This window comes from Eptatretus burgeri, chromosome 11, assembly GCF_056783735.1.
Source record: "Eptatretus burgeri isolate ZD-2024b chromosome 11, Ebu_testis_v1, whole genome shotgun sequence".
Classification (NCBI taxonomy): Eukaryota; Metazoa; Chordata; class Myxini; order Myxiniformes; family Myxinidae; genus Eptatretus; species Eptatretus burgeri.
In genome coordinates, this window is record NC_140971.1 from 6,203,506 (window position 1) to 6,230,134 (window position 26,629).

Below are 26,629 nucleotides of genomic sequence, written 5' to 3' on the forward strand. Positions count from 1 at the left end.
TTATTAGACTCATCTTTTAAAAACGATAAATGTATAAACAGGCGAGCATTGGGTGGCTTTGACACCAACTCTGGTTGTCTTTTCTGTTGGGTATTGCTAAACGGGCAATTTATAAAACCAGGAAAGTAAAATTGAAGGGGAAAAATGTAAATGTGCTTTTGTGCTTTAAAGGTATGGTTTCGGCACGAGTAAAAATGGAGCAGGCGTATCTTTTGAGCCTGGATATTGTGGATGATCAGTGGTACACTGATGAGGTTTTGAGCTTCTTTTCATCATGGAATCCAGTTTGGAAAAGTGTAAAGTACTTGCACTTCCTTTTTGCATATATGTATTATTCTGTGGTGTGTTTTGACATGAACAGACACCCTTGTTAGGGTACCCAGTCTTATGGACTGGGTAACCTATTGTTTTTCTTCTGTTTATTTCTTATTTCCTTATTCTTTTTCCGCCTGCAATTTGCGGGTTCTTTCGCTTTAAAAATCATTTTCTCAGGAACGGTAAGTCCGATCGAAACTAAATTTTCACCATAGTATGTATCTTTTTTGATAGCAAACTTAATTGATAATTGTGACGTCATACGTCATGTGGTGCAGGCGCCATCTTGAAAAAAAACCGATAAACTTTGGACCTCTGCATCTCGACACCGTGCAATGGAAAAAAAATTTCGCTTCATATATTTTAATGAACTTCCCATTGGGAACACGGGTGATTTTTCGTGACATCATCAGTGAAGCGGTATCCCGGTGAAAATTCGTCAAGTTGAACGCTGCATAGGAAAAATCTGAAATTTCTTGAGCCTCATCTGCACAACAATTCACTGTGGAAAAAAAAAAATATTATGACGTCATAGGTGACTGTTCGGCAGCCATCTTGTTTTGAAAAAAAAAAAAAACTTTCAAACATCTTCTCCAGAATGGCTGGTCAGATCAAGGGGAAACTTCACATACGTATTGCACACGTCTAGCGAATATAAGTTTGTTCATGAATAATTGATGTTGGATTCAAGAACAATATTAAATAATGTTTTCTCTGGAACCACATAACCTATCGAAGCGAAACTTGGCAACTGTAATCTACCCCCAAGCCTGCATATTCGCTGAAAATTATGACGTCACGTCACATGGTTTGGCGGCCATCTTGGATAGAAAAATGAACCTTTTCCGATTAACACCAAACTTCACACACTTGTTCCACTACACGCTTGGAAGCAGAATATAAATTTATGATGTCATAGGTCACATGGTTCATCAGCATGGTTTTTTTTGCTTTGTTTTACGAGTGGAGCATGCTGTTTTTTTTTTCTTCTTTTCTTTTTCTCCCGCCTTTTCACGCATCTCCCGCCACTCACTCATTCAGTTCTCTTGGTTATCTCGTTGAGTAGGGTCGTACCGTAGTAATCTGCGTTTTGTTTAGCTCTTGTTTTTTTTTTCATTGGTGCAGTTATTTTGCCAAATTTCTTTGTTGTAACTCAACCATGAGTCCTAAAAAAGTAACTGCAAAGGACAGTGCTAAGAAGAAACGAATGATGTCGCTTGAAATGAAGCGTGAAATCATTGCAAAACATGAACGTGGAGTGCGTGTTGTCGAGTTGGCGAGGGAGTTTGAGCGTAGTACTTCAACGATATGTACTATTCTCAAGCAGAAGGATTTGTTGAAGGCTATAACGCCAGCCAAGGGCGTTACGATTATTTTGAAGCTGCGGTAATGGCTAATTGTAGCAATTAAGTGTAACGGCAAAGGAAATTAAAAAAATGTAAAAAAACAAATTGTAGCAATTAAGTTTAGTGATAAAGTGAATTAAAAAAAAAAATTGGGGGGGTTGGCTGGAACTGATTAATGGTATTTTAATTAATTTCAATTGAGAAATTTTTTTTTGATATACGAGCAAACCGAGTTACGAGCTCGGTCACAGAACAAATTAAACTCGTATGTCAAGGTATTACCATACTTATCTACAATGTCCTGAATTAAAGAGAACCTTTGTTCAGAACCGAGTTGAGTGAATTTTTTATGTCGTCTCTCTTTTAAAGTGCGATTGAAACACTCAATAACAACCGCTTTTCCTTCATTAAAGGTACTGTATAATGTAATGTTGTTATTTTAAAGAAAATTCAAAAATGTTTTGTTGTGGAACTCTGTACACTCATCAATCCACAATTTTTTAGGTTTTATCTTGCTTTTATTAAATATCTGTTGAAAGGCTAACATAAAAGTATTACCTGTTTTGTTTTTCAAAGGGAAAACCTACGCATATCTACTCCTCAAATCAATAACGGTTAAAGTATACTTGTACCCCTCATCATTAATGAGTTCAATCAAGTCAGTGGACCAGATATAAACAAGTTATTTTGAATAAATCTTCTTTCTATTAAATTTTGTGATTTATGTAATTCATCAGTTAATTGCTCTTCAATCTTATGACATCATTATCGCCTACAGGTTTTTTGAATTTCCAAGCCCAAGTTTCAATTTAGCACTGATCATCATCTTCACAATGAACCTATCAACTTTTTCTCTCAAGGTTGGATTTTGTATCAAAGACAAATTATACATTTCTCGATCCGCTTCGTGTTTTTATACCAATGTCATGCTGTTTCCATAATCAATTTTGTGCTTCATGCACACTTCATCAACTCTGTTTTTAGGTTTAGACCAAGGTTTAGGATTGTTAGCCTCATCTAATGTTTTATCCAAGTTTGTTCCTGGATCATAGAAAGAATACCCTGGGAGATTTTGCTTTTACAGTGGATTGCAGCTTTTGCAGAGATGATCAGTAGCAGTATCTCCATCTGGTTTCTTAAAAATGAGCCACATGTATCGTGGCTTTCCTTCCAGAACACCCAAATTCCACGTGCAAGTGGTTTGGTTCAGTTTAACGGAGCACCAAAAGCATTAGCAATGCCAAAAAGCAATCTATTTTCATTATCATTCCTTTGCAGTTGAAATCTAATTTTAAGTCCATACAGAACTCTATCATAATCACAAAATCCAAATACACCTTTGAGAGGAATTGCCACAGTAAAACTATTACCTGTTTTTGTATCATCATTATACATTGCCTTTCTTTGACTATAACCAGGGTCTGTGTTTGTTCCCGTTGCCATATCAGGAATAAAACCTTTGACAACCCCCTTTCCCATTCTATCACTAAATGAATATAGTGTAAATTTCATCATTTCAGATGCAGCAGAGACATAATCAACTGCTTCAACTTATTGTGTTCCAACATACAAACGAACACGATCAAACATTTTCCAGAAGAAATCATTTACTAGTATTGTGTTTGTGTTATTCGCAGCCGAAGTGAATGTAAATTTACATAAGAAACTTTCGGTGAGATTCAAATAAGTTTGTTGATTATTTATTTCCAAGACTTTTTGTTCCATTTGTATTCCATTCTGTTCCTGTTATAGCATTTACCTTGAAGTAGTCTTCTTTTTTAGTGGAGTTTGAGATGACAATGGTATCATCCAAATCATAGATACTATCAATTGCTTCCATACTTGTATTTATTTAGGAAAAAAGATGTTAAAACTTTTGAAACCCTGACCCAAGTATTTGAATTATTTTGTCATTCTTCGGGAGACAACTGAGTTTTGCCGTTCTTAATTTATTTTATTGCTTGCAATTTATGGGATTCCTTTTGGGCATCTTTTATGCTCTTTGTAGCACCCACTACATTTCCCACAGCAAAAGCAATTGAACCAATTAGGTCTTTATGTTTAAGAATAGTTGAACCTATGCCTATCAGAGTATCAATTATTCCATCTCCTTTTTTTTCTAAATTGACGTCCGACACCCCTTTGTCTCTTCGGTATATAGTATCCTCTACCAAGATACATACCTTCACCCTTGTAGTATGGGGAAAGGAACATCCTGTAATTATTTTATATTTCCCCAACTCGTGTTTCCTCACAATAACCATCGTATTTATTTGTTGGAAAACTTCACGTAGGTGAATTCTGATGGATATAATTTCTCCATTGAAAGAAATCATGCGATTACCTTGGTTGGTTATCCTAAAATTTACTCTCTATGTTTTTTCCAGACACAGGAAGATAAACCAGATTTTTTTTTGGTTCCATATTGAATTTATAACCAATTGGGGTTAAGTATGTATGTATAACAAAATAAAAATATTGTATGTGTTCTTATTCCATCATTATAAGCACCATCAATCAAATAACAGTGAATTAATGCCGAATTTATGTCTGAGGATATTTGAATGACTATCACTGTAAAACGTCCCATTAGTTTAAATGTTTTTTGAGGAGAAACCCAATAACAAGGTATTATAAGTTTCCAAAGACAATAGATGCCTCATATTCTTTTGTTGTGTCAAGTTGTAGTGGGTATGGGAAGGAAGATGTGATCACTCATTGTGAAATTAAAACTAAGGATTAGGATTATGCTTCTCATCTTATTTAATATGGGATAAAATGTCTTTGTATTGACATTTATTAATTATTTTCATATTCATGAACTGGTCTAAAATGGCTGATGCTTCATTAAAACAATTATTTCTGGCCTTCTTACTACCCACCTACTTAACAGCTTGGTTTGGAAGAAAACTAACACCTGAACCAAGCCTACACTCCAGGTCAAAAGTTTTAGAACACCCCCATTTTTTAATGAAATTTAAGCAGTTTAAGTCCAGTGACTAACCTGAAATGGCACAAAGCTAAGTGGTAAACTGGCAGAGGTTTAAAAAAAAAAAGTTTAGGTTACCAAAAACTGAAAAATAATATAAATTTGAGAGTTGTTAAGAAAGGCCCTTTTCAAGGAACAAGTAATGGGTTAACAACTGCAGCTGTTCTGCAGCAATGGAAGTAAATTAAGCCTTGAAAGTTGATCCAAACAATTCATACAGGTGTCCCAACTTTTGTTGACGAGTTACGAACCCTCTGTCTGCATAAAAGCAGTGTTGGAACAGACTGTTTTTCTACACCCTCTGAAGCATTATTTGGACAATATTGCACTGCAGGAAGTAGTACATTACTATCATAATGGCAAGAAAAAGATGATTAACAAAGGAAGACAGACAGACCATTATATAACCCTTAAAAGTGTAGGTCTTTCCTTTCGAGAAATTGCAAAGAAATGCCAAGGTGTCAGTGAGTACAGTTTCCTATACCATCAAAAGACACTTGGAAACTCTAACAGGAAGAGGTCTGGCAGACCCAAAGCCACAACGCAATCAGAAGACAAGTTTTTGAGAGTCAACAGCTTGCGTGATAGGCGGCTCACAGGACAGCAGCTTCAAGCACAGCTTAATACTGGTCGAAGTAAGGAAATCTCAGTTTCAACTGTGAAGAGAAGACTTCGAGTGGCAATAAGAAAGCCATTGCTCAGATGGCAAAATAAGAAAAAGCGGCTTGCCTGGGCCATGAAGGACCGCCAGTGGACTACTGAAAACTGGAAGAAGGTCTTATGGACCGATGAATCAAAATTTGAAATCTTCGGTTCATCACGCAGGGTTTTTGTACGCCGTCGAGTAGGAGAAAGGATGGTTCCTCAGTGTGTGACACCAACTATCAAACATGGAGGAGGAAGCGTGATGATCTGGGGCTCTTTTGCTGGATTAAGAGTCGGTGACTTGCACAGAGTGACTGGCACCCTGAAGCAAAAGGGCAACCACAGCATTTTGCGGAACCATGCAAAACCCTCTGGTCTATGCCTAGTTGGTCAAGGGTTCATCCCACAGCAAGATAACGACCCAAAACATACCTCCAGGCTATGTCAGAACCACCTTAGAAGAAAAGAACAAGATGGTTGGCTTCAAATCATGGAATGGCCAGCACAGTCTCCAGACTTAAACCCCATCGAGCTGGTGTGGGATGAACTGGACAGAAGGGTGAAAGCAAAGCAACCTTCAAGTGAAACACATTTGTGGGAACATCTGCAACAGTGTTGGGAAGAACTTTCCGAACAATATTTGATTTCCATTGTAGAAAGAATGGCACGAGCTGTTATATCTGCAATGGCTGTTATATCTGCAATGGCTGTTATATCTGCAAAAGGTGGCTACTTTGAAGAGTCAAAAATTAAGATGAAATTTTGTTCAACGAAACGATTCCATGATTTCTTTTTTATTTGTTCCATGCTTTCATTTCAGAGTACATTGAAACATTAAACTGCTTAAATTTCAGTAAAAACTGGAAAAAATGGGGGTGTTCTTAAACTTTTATGTCTGGTGTTGGCTTAATGGTTAGTTTATTAATTTATTTATTATAATAAATAATGTTCATGGAAGCACCATGGATTACATCTCATTTTGGGAGATAAAACACTTTCAACACTTTAATGAACCAGCAGTTTGCAGGTAGTTTCTGTTTGCATTGCAGATCATATAACATCATACAGGTTCACACAGATGGTCAGAAGTCGTGTGGGTTCGAACTAGATGAAAGTTTTAGATCTTCCACACTTGGTTCCCTACAGAATCAGAACCTGCATGTAAAAGAGGTGCTGCTGGAAACATGTCCCAAACATGCTGAACTTGAACTAACACACACATCACAACCACAGCTTTCAAACCTTTGATTTCTTCACTGGATCTCACAACCTTCCAAAGAGCGGTTTAACCTCCATGTACCAGCACACCCAGTTAACCACCTCAATCCTTCATATCATTCAACCCACCCCGGTATTTAGAAATCTTCTCCATTCCACAACCCACCTTAGGACACAAAAGCTATCTACACACACCTGTTGCCAATCTGGTGACGTATTGATAAGAATAGGTGAAAGGTTATTACATGAGCCAAAAACTCAAACATGTTTAACATCCTCAAGGAACGAATAATAATAATTCACAACCACATCAAAATGAAATGCACAGCACAATGACATTAAAATAACTTTTCTCACTTCACACAAACCCAGAAAAGTTTACATTATTATTTACAGATAGATTCACAAAACCCCAATTGAGATGAGGCTCAGCAAGCAGGACTTCAAGTTCACACTTGGCCTGAATCCCCCCCCCTCCTCCCACCGGTTTTCCAAAAAGTGCGACGTTGAACAGGACAACAAACAAGGCGAAGGCTTTGATTGGATGAGGCCTAAGTTCGATGGCGATTGCTCAGCCCACAATATTCGTTGTAGACCAATTTCAGTAACCAAAGGTGGAAAAGAATGAGCAGAGATGCGAGGCCAATGGCGAGGGTGGGTGGAAAAGCAGGCCTCTCTCCAGCCATGTGTTCGGCGTGTCCGAGCACGGAACGGACATGCAACGTGGCAGCCACGTCGACCAAATGCTTTGCGTCGGGTGAGATGTAAAGCAAGGCGGTGAGCGGGTGGGTAACTAGAGCGGGAAAAGCAAGTCCTCCGGGCGATGTGTCCAAAACCACCGGAGGAGGGGGGCACCCGGCCGGGCAAGCGTACAGGCGAGAAGAGGTCGAGTCAGACTCGAGGTCTTGTTTTCGGAGCCAGAGTCGGATCTCGGGGTCAGGGCCAGAGCCTGAGCTGACAGCAAGACGTAGTGTGGCGCGGCCATAGCGAATTCCACGTAAGGTGAAAGAGCAGTGGAGCGCAGCTGGCTCTGCCTCAATCGCCAGGTGCTGTTCGGTGAAGTGCAAAGCAATGAAGCTCAGAGTGACCGCCTGGACAACACCCTGAAGAGGTCCATAGTGGGGGAGAAAACTCTTGGTTACACGGAGTCATTGTTTGACACAAACTGAATTTCAAAAGATCCTCAATAAGTTTCCATCACACTGCCGCACAGAAACACATTCATGACTCCAAACAATCCTTCAACATTCTCGTTCATGGTATAGAATTATAAAATTCCTGTTTTCTACTCAATTCCGAAAAAGATTCCCAAGTTCATCTCCCAAAATATTTCCACCATTGGAGCAGAAAAATTATCCACAAGATTCTCACCTGTGGTCCGGTCTCCACTAAACTGCGACAGCCCCTCTTTTCCAGCGTAAGCTTCCACAAACCGGCCAGACGTCTGACCTCGGCCACGGAATGCATGTGCGACACCCACAGGCCCGGGGCATGCAGCGTTGCGTGACCGCTGAAGCAGCGCTCGGGAGAATTCAAGGTCCTCCACTGACCGCCCGACTGTTGGTTCCCGGGACCCATTGGCATCGCCGAAAGGAGGTAGTACAAGGTCAAATTGGCCATAAGGCCCGTGGGAGTTGGGGTGAAAGGGTCAGGCTGTGATATTTCAATTCCTTGGAGGGACAGAAGAGTCAACGGTCTTTAAGTGTTCCACACATGAAAGTGCAAACCCCACCACAAAATGCTGGCCAGATTAAAGCCATATTACAGAATGTTAGCTGCTGTTAATTTCTCCACCAGACACTGCATGCAGGTAAAGGCATGTATAAAGAGGTCATGTCCGAATTAAAAACTGCAGAAGCAAACCTACCTGTCGTTAAGGTCTCGACCCAGTCAGACTGGTGCTTCTCCATAGCTTTCTGCCCCCATTCACGACCCTTTTCACCTTCTCGTTTCACCCTTGCCCTCAATGCCGTTTCATCCTCACCCACCTTTCCCACCCACACCGCTAATCCCGGGACCCATAGCGTCTCCACGGACCCCACAGCCACCCACACCGTGGGAACCCGATCGACATCACTCCCCCAGCCACCCACCACCCAAGATCTCGATTTAGTTCCGCGACCAACAGAGCCAGAAGCCGCGACGCCAAACCTTCCAGGTGTAACGGCGTCGGATGCCGCAGCGCTCCCACCGGCGAGCTTCACCCAAACCGCTTGGTTGCCCCAATTCCTGGCCTTGAGCTCCTGTACGACGAGGCTCGGACTCCCTCGAGTGACCGCCACGTCAAGCCGCACAGTCACACCTCTGTCACCACCCTGTTGGAGACACTGCAGCAACGACAGGTAGCCTTTGCGGAGGTTCAGAATGGCCGCTTGCCACCCCTGACCTTCTGCAGGTTTCTCTTTATCGAGTTGGACCGAGACCAAAGGTGCAAAACCAGTATCGATCATTTCTTCAGCGATGCCGTCACCACCGCCACTGCTCGCAAAAAGGCGGTTCACGGAAGCCTCCAGCCCAACCAAACCGCTGCCCACAAATGCCAGCGTCTTGTCCTTGTCACCCGTCCTGGCAGCTGCAAACACGGCGTCCCCACGAGCCAAGTCACCCTCGAACGCAGATATTTCAGGCTGCATGCAGGGATGCCATAGGATTGGGTCCTGACGGTCAATGGCTGCAGGTCGAGCACCTCCCCGTGGCACGTGGCTGTACCTGCCAACGGTGTACCACCAAAGGACGACGACTAGTGTTAAAGAAACCACAAACACACGCCGGACCCAGGTGCTCGAGAATATCGGCAGGCTTTTCATCCTTTGGTGCACCCACATAGCAGATGCAGCTGGGCCTCCAGTACCAGGCCCCGTTTTGGAATCCAGGATAGGGTCACTGCCCCCCCCCTAAACCTCACCCCCCTGGAACCCTCCTTCGGGTCTCCAGCACTTATAACGACCGATAGTCACCAAGGAGTCAAATTAACGGAACAGAAAGCTTATAACACAAAGGGTGTCCATGAAATAGTCGTCATCGCTTCAACCGACACGCCGTTTATAATTCTTCGTCCACGCACACCGTCCGAATATCCGACCCGAGTGAGGCCGGAGGCTGACCTACACGACGCCGATCATCGCGGAGCGATCACAAGAGCCGTCCTCTCGTTCGCGCAGTTCGAGAGGACCTAAAACGGACGAAGAAACACTTTTAACTTGCGTTTTAAAATCCCGCTGATGATACACAAACGGCCTCGCAAGAACCCGGAAGTATAACCCGGAAGACCTGTACCAAATCTCGCGAGACTTCACTTCCGAGCGTTTTAAAATCCCACTGATGACGCACAACGTCTCGCAAGAATCCGGAAGTCTAACCCGGAAGACCTGTACAAAATCTCGCGAGATTTCACTTCCGAGCGTTTTAATAATATTAATATAGAAAGGTTTGCGATGCTACACCCGAGGTGATCCTTTTAAAGCCACACACAAATGAATATCACGTGGTTAAAGTAGTTTTTGATGAATTTTTTTTTAATGTGTTTATAAGTGAAGCTGTCGCATCAATGTGTGACGTCATCAGTTCCAAATGTGGATGCCCGGGTCGATGGGGGAGGAAAATATCAAATTATGGAGGGAGGGGATGTGGAGCTGATCACGAAACTCAGGATCATGTGGTGAAGCACAAATTGGTCCAGGAGCTCGATAAGTTTCGGCACATAATTCATGAAGCCGATGAAGAAAATATGATGAACGTGCCTGAGTGGCAGCTTCGAGTCACACGTTGAGGGTCAATCCAATATGGCGGCGAAATGGCGTTGGGCTTCCTTTAAAAAGCTTAAAATAACACCACAAGTCACGATTTATTTACCAGTCCTTTTAAGGACGAGGGCAAAGAAAGATCCCACTCAACTTTTTCTTGAAATCAGATGACTCACGAGATGTCCCTCTTGGACCAATATCCTGGTCACCCTCTTGGACCAATACTCGGGTCACCCTCTTGCACCAATACCCTGGTCACCCTCTGGGACCAATACCCCGGTCACCCTCTTGGACCAATATCCCGGTCACCCTCTTGGACCAATACTCCAGTCACCCTCTTGGACCAATACTCTGGTCACCCTCTTGGACCAATACCCTGGTCACCCTCTTGGACCAATACTCCGGTCACCCTCTTGTACCAATACTCCGGTCACCCTCTTGTACCAATACCCTGGTCACCCTCTTGGACCAATACCCTGGTCACCCTCTTGGACCAATATCCTGGTCACCCTCTTGGACCAATACTCCGGTCACCCTCTTGTACCAATACTCCGGTCACCCTCTTGGACCAATATCCTGGTCACCCTCTTGGACCAATACCCTGGTCACCCTCTTGGACCAATACCCTGGTCACCCTCTTGCACCAATACTCTGGTCACCCTCTTGCACCAATACTCTGGTCACTTAGTAGCTCTGACGGAACACTGAAGGAAAATCAAACGAGCACCCACCCACAGCCCATCGATAAGAATGCATCATCGAGAAAGTCAATCAACCAGCATCATCATTGATGGAATGAGTGCAGTGCAAAGATTCAATGGTGACATGACCTTTGGGGAACTGCAAGAATCCCTTTTCCATGTTTGACCAGGAAGCCATCGCATCGATGCAGTGTTTGTAGTCTCCAATGACACGTCCGTACAAACCGCAGGAAGGGTCAGCCGTGGGTCAGACGTCGGTATACAAAAATCAAGCAGTATAGACGTCTTGCGTCTTCTTCAAGAAGCTAAACTAACCTCATCAATCAAGTTAGATGACTGGCAAAAGGCACAGTTGAGTGCGAAACTTCACGAGAGTGTGAAGACAAATGCTTCAGGCTGACAAATAATGCTTCCATTGAAGTTGAAGCTTTGCGCACAACTCAGGAGGAAGTGGACACACGTGTGATGCTGCACCAGAGACCACCTGTGTTATCATTATCACAGAAGATGGAGATGTGTTGATACTGAACTAGCTTTAGCTCAATTGTTTAAAAAAAAAAAATACTTCCACTTAGTGTGGTGGTAGGGTTTCATGCTTTCAACTGCCGATGATCAACGGTGCATTGCCACTGCTACCGCGTATGGGACAACATTGATGCAATGTCCCCATTACATGTGTTTATCGAGTGCCGAACAAACAAAAACAAAATCATGAAATGTTCATTGATGAGAGCAAAGTGGCTGCAGCGGTCGGGCAGGAGACGTCCTGCAAAGCATCGCCAGGACCACGTTCATTCACTGGATGTGACACAGTGAGCACACTTGGAGGGAGAAGAAAAGCTTTTTTTGTCTACAAAGTCAAGGCTCATGGAAAAGCAAGAACATACAATGGATCAGAAAGCAACAGAACACGAGGAACAGCAGGGACAAGGGTAAAATCGAGGGAGATTTGGACAAATAAGGAATTTGGCTAGGAATGAGGGCTCAAGGATCACACATGGGGTGGACAAGATAGATACATAAGCAAACTCTCATGAAGGAAAAACTGGAAATTTGGAAGGAGGTGGGCTTGGGGAATCGGGTTAACGGGGGTGGAAAGATCATGGCTTTGGATTGGTAACGATCTGAGATGGTGAACAGATGTCTTGAGGATTTGGAGGTAAGAATGACATTGAAGAGGAGATGGAGGTTGGTTTCACAGGTGGGACAAAGAGGAATGAATGAGTGGAGGTGAGCAGTGATCCCGGATTTAGGTAGTTTCACCAGAAGGGGGTTGATGGTGTACCGTGTGTGGTCTGCAGAAATCTGTGGGAGACAAAGCACAAAAAGAGCAGAGGCTGCAAGACCAAAAAGGAGGTGGTAGAATACAGAGAGACCACAGGTGTCCTGTCTGTGATGGGAAAGCGGTAAACCCATAGACTCAGTTTCAACCCGGGAAATTACATTGATCTTTGAAGGCCTTAGTTTCCATGGCATCAAGCAAAGCAAGGTGTGAGGCAGGGGTGCCAGCCCAGAGGGGAAAGCAGTACTCCATCAAACTGCACATGAAGGATTCTGAAACGCTGCTGATGAAAAGCAGAGGTATTCACTGAACTGGGGGAAGAGCAGTCTGCACAAACTTGTAAAATGTTTTTCAACACTTTACATGTCGACTGTATTCATCCAGGTCCACAACCAGTGAGGTTCATGAAATGCAGTATCAGTTGTTTCTGGGTTGGCATGACGGCACACTCACCTCTGAGCTGTCTAGCCCGGGTTTGAATGTCGACCCAGTGTTTCACAGGCAGGGTGATTCATCAGTGTGTATCATCCCTCGGATCGACATGAAACGGGCGTCCCGTCTGCCGGCATTAGTTAGTGTATGTTAAAGATCCACAGTGTCCTCCGTGAAGAGTCGGCGAGGTATCGCCAGCACCCTGAGCAAATTACAAATTCCTGCCCTAATCAGCAGGGGGCACTGCATCAGAGACACAGCCACATGCTGTACACAGAATGAAAATTTCTGGCCACATGAAAGGTGAGGTGCAGTCAGGAATGTTTACTCCATGTTAAGTGTTTGTGTTTCCATGCAAAGGGAACAAACTACCAGGCTGCAATATGGCATCACAGTCTCAAAAATACTCCCAGCATCCCAAATCCCACCAACAGCCATGGGTGGAATGAAGAGGGCAGCCACCTCGTTATTCGCTGGATGACAGAACCACCACCCCCAGACGCAGTTCTTATGTTCATGTAAATACACCAGAGTCGGCAACCTACCCGAGTATCAGCGTCTTGCAAACGGACTAAAATGGCTGCACGGCCTCGTGCAAGCTGTAAACATGTTTACAATGTGCAATTTGATGATGAGGAAGAGCAAGATCTTGACGATACGTCTGATGAGGGCAGCAATGACGGCGATTCTGATGAACGAATTGAGAATACTCTGTTGGACATTTGCAAGGAGTCGATAGAAACTGTTACTATACGGCAATTTCATTTGCGGAGCCATACTACCGTCATATGTTTCTCCCAGCGTGTGATATTTCCGCCATGTTGTGTATGATACTTGAAAGTGTTATGTGCAGACTGGAGGATTCAATAACCATGTAATTATATTAGAATCGACTCTGATTAGTAGTTTTGTAGTGTCATATGGTATAAGAACCAGACTGTATGGTACGATAATAATAAGTTTTGTGAATTTTCATGAAACGTGTAATGGGTCACTTTAAAAACAGGTCTGCAGTATTTCTAACATTAAACAACCACTCAGACATGTACATCACAATTTTTATAAACCCACAGACATGTGACCCAAAAAAACAAAACCATACAACGGTTAGTCCATCAATGTGGAACCAAAATGTGAAATTTTACCTTTTGACTTCATGGACCAAACTGGATGATTAGCTCAACCGGGTCGTTATTCAAAGACCCGTTTCTGAGAATACGGGTCTTTGTTCTGTCAAAAGACATGTTCCGGGCAGATGTTTCCTCAAGATCGGTGTTTTATTCATCATTTGAATCCATTTCTTTCCTTATATTTGGATATTCTCTCAGATTCTGATGTACCATACTCTGTCACAGAGTGTCGGTGCTACCGAAGCAGTTTCTTGGCACGGGTTATACTGCGAGGTTTGTCACTGGTGCTGGCGATAACTCGCCCAATCTTCGCAAAGGACAACATTGGGTCTTTCAGATCCACTAACAATGCTGAGAGACGGGCTGCCCGTTTAACGTCCATCCGAGGTAAGGCACACAAATTGATGAATCGCCTGACCTGTGAAACACCGAGATGACAGTTTATAGCTAGGTCAGGATTCAAACCCAAGCTAGACAGCTTAGAGGTCAGTGTGTGTACCTCCAGGCCCTCCTGCTAGTCCAATTTGCATATTAGCTATTTCAAATATATCTGGTGTTGGCTTAATGGTTAGGGTGGTGGACTTTGGATCCAAGGGTCCCGAGTTCAACTCCCGCTCAGCTGTTGAATTAATACCAGGTGGGGTTAACTCGACCTGTCATCCTTCCGAGGTCGGCAAAATGAGTGCCAGCATGCTGGTGTACTGTGTCGGAGTGGCGACCCGTCCAGGATTGTGCCCAATAGCCAAGGAGACTGCTTCAGCAGCACCAACGCTCTGCACAGAGTATGGTCACAATCTCTCTCTCCTCCTCTCTAGTTGAAATGTAAGATTTTAGAGTGAGGTGTTTTCTTTTCTCTTTTGTCTGAGTTTGTGTTTAAAATAACAAGTGCACATCGCAAATATGATGGAAAATTTAACACCAAACCCTCCCCACCACTCACTCTTCATCGTTCTCCCACCCTCTCCTTCAATCGTTTTATCAATATACACCCCGATTCCCCATGCGTAAGAAAATAAAATAAAAGACGATTTCTCCTTTTCTCTCCTTACAAACAAGTCAGAAATGGGAAAATGTAGAAAATTTGAATTTCTGTTTTAATCTTCTTGTTTCCAACAATAACAAAAAAGCTGAACCATTAAGTATTCTTGGTACAGGGAAATGAAGTGGGGAAGGGAAGGGTAAGAGTTCAAATTAATTCCTCAGTCAATGCCTTCAAAAGAGAGGATAGATCAGTGAGGGTATGAAAGCAAATGACAAGAAGAAAAATTATATGAAAACATGACCATCTGGGAAACCCCTGCTAAGACCTGAGAGCGTATCTCAGTAACACTCTCATAGCCCTAACCCTTACAGCTCTGAAATGAGAGCAACAAATATACTTGATTTTTTTTTTTTTACTCCCCCGTTTCCCCTCCCCCTCCCAAGACCTTCCAAACCCATGCCATCCCCTCAACTACCTCCCAACCAACCGGCATGCATTGAACACAAACCATGCCCATCTCGTCCCTGCACAGACCAGCAGGCAGCGTCCTCCAGTCACCAGACAAATTACACTAACTGGCAAACACTTTCCCAGTGTCTTCTTTTCCCTTGTATCGCCTCTTGCCCGTGGTTAGAGGGATGTATCGGTACTTGATCATGTGCTGGGGAGGAAATCACAAGAGAACAGAATCACTCGACTTTCGGGCAAATGCTCATGGAGGGGGTTTGCACATGTACAACACAAGCAGCACAAGGATACTACGAGCCATCAATCTACCTGTGCATGAACAAGGACATCAAGATATATATAAAACAACTTTTAGGTGAATGACAATGAATTATGGACACACACACACACTACCTTGATTTGCCTCTTCATAGTGATGCAAAATAGCAGCAGGAAGTACATGACGAGGATAGGCCAGAACACGGGAACGTTGAAAGCGTCAAAGCACGTACAGAGCATCGCGATTACAACGGCCTTCGTCGCTGAATACCTGCCGAGATAATGGCATGAGGAAGACGGAGGGATGTAGAATAAACCAGAGAGTTCGTGTCAAAGCCACCCATTTATACATTTATCGTTTTTAAAAGACTAGTCTAATAATATTTTTTATAAAGCATTGCAGTGAAGTCTGATCCAAATAATTTTAAAGCAATATATGTATTTGTATATTGTAATCAGTAAAAAAATAGTGTGGTAGATAAAAACATTAGAAAGGAAATAACTTGCACCAAAAACTTTAACATTTTGATGCTCACGCTGACGCTGACGCTCACGCCGGGGGTATCGCTGCAGCTATCTGTTCTTCGAACAGGCGAGCTAAAAACGGTTCCAAAACTAAAAGGGCTGTGATTGGAGATCGATGATGGTTCCTGGTTTAGCCAACTCATAATATAAGCCAATTAGTATAACTTGAAATTCTGTGTCATTATCAAAATAAACTTTTTTTTTCTTCAAAAAAGCAGGACACAACAGACACAAATACTAAACACCTCCCTCCAGAATGATGATTAAAAAAAAAAAATTGTAAAAAAGAAAAATCATTGAAAATTGAATAAACAAACAAATAAAGAATTGAAAAAAAAATTAAATAACTGAAAAAAAAATTGACAAATGAATTAACAAATAAATAAATATTTGAAATTAAATAATTGAAAATTTGGGGAAAAAATATTTTTATAAAATTAAAAAAATATATATATATATATATATTGGGGGGAAAAAATAAATAATTGAAATCGAATAATTAAATAATCAAACAATTTAAAATTTCAATAATGGAAAAAAAATATTCTTTTAAAAGCGGAACACCAAGACGAAACAGTTTCCGCCTCCCTCCGGGAACCATAATTACATGCACACGTGTAACGATGACAGAGGGTAATGACGATAACCACATAACGAGGTCTGAAGAGGAAAGAATATCTACTTTACCAGAACTTGAACTCTGGAAGTCTTCTGATGAAGGGGCGAAACTCTTCATTCTGCCTCGTCGGAAGAGCCATACCGTCGTCTGCGAGAGACAGGGCGGGCAGTGGATCGGCAAATAAGACACGTCCTTGCTGGTGGTGTACAAATATACAAAAGTCTCGAATCCCCACCAGGCGTTCACAATCCGACCCGTGGCATTTGGGGTAATCTCCATACCAGAGTCATCTCCAAAGGAAGGGTCCACTTTGGGAGAGAGAAACGCAATGAAGAGATTGAGATGGTATATCCCGAGAGCATATGTAACAATGTACCAACCCTGCAACACAAGCCAAGCACATCCGTGTCACCATGAGGGATATTGTGTTTCCATTCCGTGTGGTAACATTACAGAAGCCAAGGAAGCTGTTACTCGTTTAATCATACCACGTTTTGACAGCCTGGCCTCTCATCTCAATTACGAAACAAATGCCGTGGCACGAAGGCCTCAAGGAAAGGGACCGATCGTACATCTGTAAACCATCCAAGAGATCTCCCTCTTTCATGAATCCCAGGAGGGGCGTTATTACCATACCTGCAACCAGTAAACCCGTGCCAGGTACCCTGCTGCCAGCACCGTGGTCAGCAACCAGCGCAATGCCGTGTGGGGCGTTAGGCGGTCCAGCCAGGTCTGGTAAACCTGCACGGGATAAAGCGTGGATAAAATGTCTGCAATCTAGCATCAAGAGGCTGCCGTTCAAACTTGCGAATGGTGGTTGCACGAGGTTTCATCAACGAGACAAAGCAACGTTAGGTTGTTCGTGTGCGTGAAGACGGTTGGCACGTGCCGTTACGCACGGTGTACGAGGAGGAAATGACCTGTCCGGTGCGTGTGAATATGCGGCTTGGCAGCGACGGTCGACCATGCAGTGCCTCCCCAGAACTATCTCCTTCCGCCATCACCCGTTCACTGGGAACAAGAGGGAACAGTTCAAAGATCATCAGTGACAAAAACATGTCGACCGGATAAAGGTATTCCAGCTCAAAGACTCGCTCACAAAAGCATTTACATCGACATGACTGTTCAACATAGGACACAAGGTTCACGCTCCCCAAGAACAGCACGATCTGAAACGCAGTGCCCCCTTGGCCGCGATCCGACGTAACTCCACGGGGACTCGGATCCAGGCCCGTTGAGGTCAAAGAGGCGATACCACCGGGTGAGATATTGCGTTGCAGGGAATGACACAAGGTAGATCGGCATGATAAATGGAAGGTACAAAGGACAGGTGAGAGGTACGTGCAAGCGAGACGAACGATTCAAGTACGTTTACAACCAAGCAGAAATAACCTTTCACCTCCTTTTATTGGAAAAGCAAATGCAAATCGAATATAATAATTAATTTGAAAGCAAATACCCAAATCAGTCACTTTGTGAACATCGATTGGAGAACAATGGCTCACACTGGACTCCCCTCTCCAATAGCGACTCAACTATAAACTGCCATCCTGGTGTCTTGCAGGCAGGGCGATTCATCAATGCGTGCGGCGTCCCTCGGACGTACGTTAAACTGGACAACCCATCTGTCAGAACTGGTCGTCGGTGGACATTGAATACATGGGAGGGGGGTGCGTGGGGGGGGGTTGGGGGTGGGGGGAGGGGGTGTTGGGGAGGGGGTGGGTGGGTGATCCGAACGAGACATCGAGGTTAAAATGTATGGATCATCAAGTGATTGAATAACAACATGCTCCTTTGGAATAGTTCGAATCCCGTCCGTCTGAAGCTTCCATTGTTTTTGTCTTTAAACTCCTGCACAAGCCTCGGACAGCCTCGTGACAGCCTCATGATCACCGTCTACCTGTACGGAGCACACAACGTGCTTTGTGGGCAATCTTGCGGACACGTCCTGTTGTGTGACCAACGAATCAGACGGACAACCTCAAGCCAAACAGAACCATCTATATTAATAAAAACACAGGTCATGGCGATCGGTTCGTTTGGTGTTTATATTTTAAATCTCTCGGGGTGAGAACAAGAGCAATGACATTACACGAGAGTACGACGCAAGACCTTCTTAACGCAAGACCACACGGACCCACAGAGAGATCGATATACGACTGGTTCGTCCCGACCTCAAGACTTACTGCTCGACTGACCGTCAACTCGAGCTTCAGAAACGACTTAATAATCACATTTCAGAGTTTCTAAAGACGCCGAGAACAACAGGTGTCTTCACTCGTAATAAAATCGCTCCAACTCTTTACCATAACTTGGTTCGACTCACTAGTACGACCACAAAGGGTCCTTGAAGTTCGAATGGACGCTCTGTGACTCACAGGCCTCACCTCAACTGAAACGGCCTCCACGTCACACCCCGCGGGGTCACTTCCGTATTGACGTCACTTCCGCTTTGCCGGACTTCACTCTCGCTTGTCGCTTTTTTTTTTACGCTTAACGAGGTTTATTTGTATTTTTTACACGACCTCTTTTAACTCGTACACCATACCTGAGGTGATCTTGCGTTATTCATTCGGTTCAGTTGTGAAGGCGCCGCTCGGTCCGCCACTTGCTCACGCACTCTTCCTCTTCACGTTGTACCTTTCATACCGAGTTCGTCATTCCCATCATTTTCACTCATTCGGGAGCGTTTTACCTTTGAATATCAGTTGATTGACACCGGATTTATTTTTGTGCACTTTATAGCGAACGCAGTGAGCTTCATACTTAACGCGTGCACGTGAGAGAATAGGAAACAACAACAACAACGACAACACAATACCCTTGGCTCTTTGGAATCCGTGTCGTTGAATATGACCCTTTTGCTTCCGGGTTTTTTTTGCTCCCGGTTTTTTTGCTTCCGGTTTTTGTCATGGAGAATGATGCATGCCGGGAGATAAAGGCATCGTCAGAGACATGAAAAACCCAAATATCAGACTTGGTGTATATTTCCTCCACTGATTTTAATAAAGATATCTCCCGCATCATCAAAAATAATTTTAAATCGTGATTTACATTATTTGATCGCTGGTCCCGAATCCAGGCCGAAGTAACCGGAAATTGCATATACAGTTGTGAACAAGTTATCGGTAAAGTCAGAAGCGAATGTAAGAAGAATTCTGCTTTCGCGTCTTGTAATAATTTTTTTAGATGAGATCTTGTTCTAGGCGGTGTAGTTGTCGTTGTGAAGGTAATGTTGAGGATTTTTTTTTTTTCAGATGAGATCCTGTTCTCAGCAGTGTTGTTGTTGTTGTTGTTGTTGTGAAGGTAATGTTGAGGTATAATGTTGAGGTAATATTATTTTTTTTTAGATGAGATCCTGTTCTAGGCGGTGTAGTTGTTGTTGTGAAGGTAATGTTGAGGTATAATGTTGAGGTAATATTATTTTTTTTAGATGTGATCCTGTTCTTGGCAGTGTAGTTGTCGTTGTGAAGGTAATGTTGTGGTTATATTTATTTTTTTTAGATGAGATCCTGTTCTCAGCGGTGTAGTTGTCGTTGTGAAGGTAATGTTGAGGATTTTTTTTTGTTAGATGAGATCCTGTTCTAGGCAGTGTAGTTGTTGTTGTGAAGGTAATGTTGAGGTAATATTTATTTTTTTTAGATGAGATCATGTTCTAGGTGGTGTAGTTGTCATTGTGAAGGTAATGTTGAGGTAATATTTTTTTTTTTTTGAGAAGAGATCCTGTTCAAGGCGGTGTAGTTGTCGTTGTGAAGGTAATGTTGAGGATTTTTTTTTTTCACATGAGATCCTGTTCTAGGCAGTGTTGTTGTTGTGAAGGTAATGTTGAGGTATAATGTTAATGTAATATTTATTTTTTTAGATGAGATCCTGTTCTAGGCGGTGTAGTTGTTGTTGTGAAGGTAATGTTGAGGAATTTTTTTTTTCAGATGAGATCTTGTTCTAGGCGGTGTAGTTGTCGTTGTGAAGGTAATGTTGAGGATTTTTTTTTGTTAGATGAGAACCTGTTCTAGGCGGTGTAGTTGTTGTTGTGAAGGTAATGTTGAGGTATAATGTTGAGGTTATATTAATTTTTTTTAGATGAGATCCTGTTCTAGGCGGTGTAGTTGTTGTTGTGAAGGTAATGTTGAGGTATAATGTTGAGGTAATATTATTTTTTTTTAGATGTGATCCTGTTCTTGGCAGTGTAGTTGTCGTTGTGAAGGTAATGTTGTGGTTATATTTATTTTTTTTAGATGAGATCCTGTTCTCAGCGGTGTAGTTGTCGTTGTGAAGGTAATGTTGAGGATTTTTTTTTGTTAGATGAGATCCTGTTCTAGGCAGTGTAGTTGTTGTTGTGAAGGTAATGTTGAGGTAATATTTATTTTTTTTAGATGAGATCCTGTTCTAGGTGGTGTAGTTGTCATTGTGAAGGTAATGTTGAGGTAATATTTTTTTTTTTTGAGAAGAGATCCTGTTCAAGGCGGTGTAGTTGTCGTTGTGAAGGTAATGTTGAGGATTTTTTTTTTTTCACATGAGATCCTGTTCTAGGCAGTGTTGTTGTTGTGAAGGTAATGTTGAGGTATAATGTTAATGTAATATTTATTTTTTTAGATGAGATCCTGTTCTAGGCGGTGTAGTTGTTGTTGTGAAGGTAATGTTGAGGAATTTTTTTTTTCAGATGAGATCTTGTTCTAGGCGGTGTAGTTGTCGTTGTGAAGGTAATGTTGAGGATTTTTTTTTGTTAGATGAGATCCTGTTCTAGGCGGTGTAGTTGTTGTTGTGAAGGTAATGTTGAGGTATAATGTTGAGGTAATATTAATTTTTTTAGATAAGATCCTGTTGTAGGCGGTGTAGTTGTCGTTGTGAAGGTAATGTTGAGGTAATATTAATTTTTTTAGATGAGATCCTGTTCTCGGTGGTGTAGTTGTTGTTGTGAAGGTAATGTTGAGGTATAATGTTGAGGTAATATATTTTTTTTTTTTAGATGAGATCCTGTTCTAGGCGGTGTAGTTGTCGTTGTGAAGGTAATGTTGAGGATTTTTTTTTGTTCGATGAGATCCTGTTCTCGGCAGTGTAGTTGTTGTTGTGAAGGTAATGTTGAGGTATAATGTTGAGGTATAATGTTGAGGTAATATTTATTTTTTTAGATGAGATCCTGTTGTAGGCGGTGTAGTTGTCGTTGTGAAGGTAATGTTGAGGTAATATTAATTTTTTTTAGATGAGATCCTGTTCTAGGCGGTGTAGTTGTTGTTGTGAAGGCAATGTTGAGGTATAATGTTGAGGTAATATATATATATATATATATATTTTTTTTTAGATGAGATCCTGTTCTAGGTGGTGTAGTTGTTGTTGTGAAGGTAATGTTGAGGTATAATGTTGAGGTATTATTATTTTTTTTTAGATGTGATCCTGTTCTTGGCAGTGTAGTTGTCGTTGTGAAGGTAATGTTGTGGTAATATATATATATATATATATATATATATATATATATATATATATATATATATATATATATATATATATTTTTTTTTTTTTTCGATGAGATCCTGTTCTAGGCGGTGTAGTTGTTGTTGTGAAGGCAATGTTGAGGTAATATATATATATATATATATATATATATATATATATATATATATATATATATATATATATATATATATATATATATATATATATATATTTTTTTTTAGATGAGATCCTGTTCTAGGCGGTGTAGTTGTTGTTGTGAAGGTAATGTTGAGGTAATATTTTTTTTTAGATGAGATCCTGTTCTTGGCGGTGTAGTTGTCGTTGTGAATGTAATGTTGTGGTAATATTTTTTTTTTTAGATGAGATCCTGTTCTTGGCGGTGTAGTTGTCGTTGTGAATGTAATGTTGTGGTAATATTTTTTTTTTCAGATGAGATCCTGTTCTTGGCGGTGTAGTTGTCGTTGTGAATGTAATGTTGTGGTAATATTTATTTTTTTTAGATGAGATCCTGTTCTTGGCGGTGTAGTTGTTGTGAAGGAAATGTTGAGGAATTTTTTTTTCAGATGAGATCCTGTTCTCGGCGGTGTAGTTGTTGTGAAGGTAATGTTGAGGTATAATGTTGAGGTAATATATTTTTTTTTTTAGATGAGATCCTGTTCTAGGCGGTGTAGTTGTCGTTGTGAAGGTAATGTTGAGGATTTTTTTTTGTTCGATGAGATCCTGTTCTCGGCAGTGTAGTTGTTGTGAAGGTAATGTTGAGGTATAATGTTGAGGTATAATGTTGAGGTAATATTTATTTTTTTAGATGAGATCCTGTTGTAGGCGGTGTAGTTGTCGTTGTGAAGGTAATGTTGAGGTAATATTAATTTTTTTTAGATGAGATCCTGTTCTAGGCGGTGTAGTTGTTGTTGTGAAGGCAATGTTGAGGTATAATGTTGAGGTAATATATATATATATATTTTTAGATGAGATCCTGTTCTAGGTGGTGTAGTTGTTGTTGTGAAGGTAATGTTGAGGTATAATGTTGAGGTATTATTATTTTTTTTTCGATGTGATCCTGTTCTTGGCAGTGTAGTTGTCGTTGTGAAGGTAATGTTGTGGTAATATATATATATATATATATATATATATATATATATATATTTTTTTTTAGATGAGATCTTGTTCTAGGCGGTGTAGTTGTTGTTGTGAAGGCAATGTTGAGGTAATATATATATATATATATATATATATATATATATATATATATATTTTTTTTTTAGATGAGATCCTGTTCTAGGCGGTGTAGTTGTTGTTGTGAAGGTAATGTTGAGGTAATATTTTTTTTTAGATGAGATCCTGTTCTTGGCGGTGTAGTTGTCGTTGTGAATGTAATGTTGTGGTAATATTTTTTTTTTTAGATGAGATCCTGTTCTTGGCGGTGTAGTTGTCGTTGTGAATGTAATGTTGTGGTAATATTTTTTTTTTTAGATGAGATCCTGTTCTTGGCGGTGTAGTTGTCGTTGTGAATGTAATGTTGTGGTAATATTTTTTTTTTCAGATGAGATCCTGTTCTTGGCGGTGTAGTTGTCGTTGTGAATGTAATGTTGTGGTAATATTTATTTTTTTTAGATGAGATCCTGTTCTTGGCGGTGTAGTTGTTGTGAAGGAAATGTTGAGGAATTTTTTTTTCAGATGAGATCCTGTTCTCGGCGGTGTAGTTGTTGTGAAGGTAATGTTGAGGTAATATTTTTTTTTTTAGATGAGATCCTGTTCTTGGCGGTGTAGTTGTTGTTGTGAATGTAATGTTGTGGTAATATTTATTTTTTTTTAGATGAGATCCTGTTCTCGGCGGTGTCGTTGTTGTTGTGAAGGTAATGTTTAGGTAATATGCAGTAGTGTTATCACGGTTATAGAAATGCACAAATTAATTTGATCTCTTGTCTTCCCAATCACACCTTTATGATTAAAAAATTAACAACAAAAAGAGATTAAATACTCTAGTAGTTTTAAGTCTACCTAATTTCATAATAAAGATATCTCCCGCATCATCAAAAAGTAATTTTTAATCGTGATTTACATTATTTGATCGCTGATCCCGAATCCAGGCTGATCACCGGAAATTGCAACATTGAATATAAGAAGAATTCTACGTTCGCTTCTGGGCTTTGCCTATTCCATATTATATCAACACACTCCTTCTTCTTCTTCTTCTTCTTCTTCTTCTTCTTCTTATTCTGCTTCTTCTTATTCTGCTTCCTCTTATTCTGCTTCTTCTTATTCTGCTTCTTCTTATTCTGCTTCTTCTTATTCTGCTTCTTCTTATTCTGCTTCTTCTTATTCTGCTTCTTCTTAGTCTTCTTCGTCTTCTTCTTCGTCGTCTTCGTCTTCGTCTTCTTCTCCCACCCCCGAATTAAATTACATCGTTAGCTTGACGGATTTATTTAATTTGCTGACGGTGTAGCACAGCCACGATGGGCCGAATGACCTCTTCCTGCGGAAAATTTCCTTGCGTATCCTTTCCTCTTCGTACATTCTCTCCATCGCCGAACACGACCACAAAGGAACACGTGGATACAGGAGGAGGAAACGTAAACACAGGGCGCAGTGCGAGCAATGACGTGCCGCACCTGCAACGCCCCGGAAGCAATAAAACCACAGCGTCGTGCAACCCACGTGACTTCCGTCCCGCTCTGGAGGTGTCGGGGGTTGAGGTAACCTTGTGCCGTGAGCAAGCCACATGTTTGTTATCATGTGTTAAATATTGTACAAGTTAGCCCCGATGGTTTATACATAATGACATAAGGTAACGGTTCGTCTTGGTTGGAGCTCTGTAGTTTGCCTTTGTCAATATCTATCATGTTTGTACTCGCACGATGAGCCCAACGGCCTCCACCTGCGTTTCCCTGTATTTTTTACGGGACTTGTATCGAATGCAGTGAGAACGTGTTAAACGTCGATTCTCCACAGCTCGGTTATTCGTTATTATTTGCAAAACAACAACAACCAGTGGAGCCTTTCCGTGAAATGTACATTATACATTATATCTCTAAGATGGCTGGGAGAGGGCAAAACGAGTAAGAACTCGCTCACTCAGCAATACTGTACGTGATGCCACGCCCTCTAGAGATGCCACGCCCTCCCGCTTGTCACGCCATGACCACGCCCTCCCGCTTGTCACGCCATGACCACGCCCATCTAGTGACGTCGTCACCACGCCCATCTCGTTTGCACCACTCTCGGGCACCACCCTGACACACATCACGAGCCTCGATACCTTTCCAGGGAGACAATGCCTGGAATGGTCCCCCTGAAAAGGTAGCGGCGGCAGAAAGAGTCGATCGGTAGCTCGAGGTTTTCGGAGATAGAGGGGTGCAGGGATATTGGTAGGATTTGGTGTGCGTGTGCGTGTGCGTGCGCGTGCGTGCGCGTGCGTGTGCGCGTGTGTGTGCGCGCGTGTGTGTGCGTGCGTGCGTGTGCGTGTGTGTGCGTGTGCGTGCGTGTGCGTGTGCGTGTGTGCGTGTGCGTGCGCGTGTGCGTGCGCGTGTGCGTGTGCGTGTGTGCGTGCGTGCGTGCGTGCGTGCGTGTGCGTGCGTGCGCGTGCGTGCGCGTGCGTGCGTGCGCGTATGGGTGGTAGTATGCAACTTGCATGTTTGACGTCTGTGGGTGGGAGTATGCAACTTGCATGTTTGACGTCTGTGGGTGGGTCCAACCTCACCACCCCCACCCCCACATTTTTATTTATTTAAATATACTAATAAACGTAAAAAATACTTTCAACTGAAATATTATTTAATTTTAATATACTAGTGCATGCCCGTACGTGCAAGAAAATAAATAAAGAAAAAAAATAGAAGAATTGTCATGTCAATCGTGATGTCATAGCACCGTGTCCTGTCATTGGTTTGGTAAATAAATGGCCATAACTTGAGAACCACTTGTCCGATTAATATCAAACCTTGAAAAGGCACATCCACAGGGCCCCAGCCATATACCTGGCCAGTTTCAAGTAGATCGGACCAGTGGTTGTCGAGAAACAGCGGTCACAGACAGACAGACACACAGAGATTGCTGGAATTATAGATCGACCAATTAATATCAAACCTTGAAAAGGCACATACTCACCCCAGCAATATACCTGGCAAGTTTCAATTCGATCGGACCAGTGGTTGTCGAGAAACAGCAGTCGCAGACAGACAGACAGACACAGAGATTGCTGGACTTGTAGATAGATGACCCCTCCCCTTACCCCCATTGAGATTGCATTTGTAACCTGATGCAGATATGTTTGGTCTGGTGTTGTGTAGTGCAGGCATGACGGACCGCATGGCCTCTTGCGCAAGGCTCCTTGTGTTTCCTTGTAAGCTCACCCACGCGTATGCGACGCCGTCCCCGCTACGCTCCAGAGTTTTGGCACCAACGTGGCCCTGCTGACAAAATTCAAACTCAAGCATTTTGCCGTCACAGGTCTTGTGGACCCTTCTGGATGTGATTGGAGTTTCCAGTGGGGTGACATTAGAATGCGTGGTAAGGCTGTAATTGTGGA

At 42.2% G+C, this 26,629-nt stretch overlaps 3 protein-coding genes and 1 long non-coding RNA gene across 11 annotated transcripts in view; 2 read left to right on the top strand and 2 right to left on the bottom strand.

Annotated features, from left to right (window-relative positions):
- Nucleotides 1–14,320, top strand: part of LOC147016390 (uncharacterized) — a 58,774-nt gene extending 44,454 nt beyond the window's left edge. Inside the window, exons 2-3 of the long non-coding RNA XR_015049647.1 lie at nt 2,440–2,521; nt 14,027–14,320. This is a non-coding gene — a long non-coding RNA (uncharacterized LOC147016390). The remainder of the gene's footprint in view (nt 1–2,439; nt 2,522–14,026) is intronic.
- KIAA2013 (KIAA2013 ortholog) lies at nt 6,074–9,805 on the bottom strand. The gene is made up of 3 exons (XM_085847820.1): nt 8,381–9,805; nt 7,885–8,183; nt 6,074–7,616 (listed from the first exon to the last, which is right to left on the bottom strand). Exons 1-3 carry the CDS (start codon nt 9,336–9,338, stop codon nt 7,065–7,067), a joined length of 1,809 nt encoding a protein of 602 aa, XP_085703946.1. The 5' UTR covers nt 9,339–9,805; the 3' UTR covers nt 6,074–7,064.
- Nucleotides 14,321–14,877: 557 nt separating the features above from the next.
- On the bottom strand, nt 14,878–19,126 carry RER1 (retention in endoplasmic reticulum sorting receptor 1). Of its 6 annotated transcripts, none has more exons than XM_085847835.1 (7): nt 19,041–19,126; nt 17,553–17,664; nt 17,290–17,394; nt 16,935–17,034; nt 16,722–16,800; nt 15,645–15,780; nt 14,878–15,444 (listed from the first exon to the last, which is right to left on the bottom strand). In XM_085847835.1, exons 2-7 carry the CDS (start codon nt 17,652–17,654, stop codon nt 15,355–15,357), a joined length of 612 nt encoding a protein of 203 aa, XP_085703961.1. In that variant the 5' UTR covers nt 17,655–17,664; nt 19,041–19,126; the 3' UTR covers nt 14,878–15,354. The 6 variants fall into 6 exon arrangements, with proteins under 6 accessions (XP_085703961.1, XP_085703964.1, XP_085703959.1 ...); XM_085847838.1 differs by having other exon boundaries at nt 17,574–17,664; nt 19,041–19,117; XM_085847833.1 differs by having other exon boundaries at nt 18,960–19,101.
- A 5,416-nt stretch (nt 19,127–24,542) lies between these two features.
- LOC147016394 (transferrin receptor protein 2-like) overlaps nt 24,543–26,629 on the top strand; it is a 56,870-nt gene continuing 54,783 nt past the window's right edge. The window contains exon 1 of one of the 3 annotated variants that reach the window (XM_085847815.1): nt 24,543–24,810. In XM_085847815.1, the coding sequence (XP_085703941.1) occupies nt 24,558–24,810 (253 nt within the window). In that variant the 5' untranslated portion in view covers nt 24,543–24,557. Of the gene's footprint in view, nt 24,811–26,388; nt 26,611–26,629 lie in introns of those variants that run through there. The other 2 variants (XM_085847818.1, XM_085847817.1) reach the window with 2 other exon arrangements.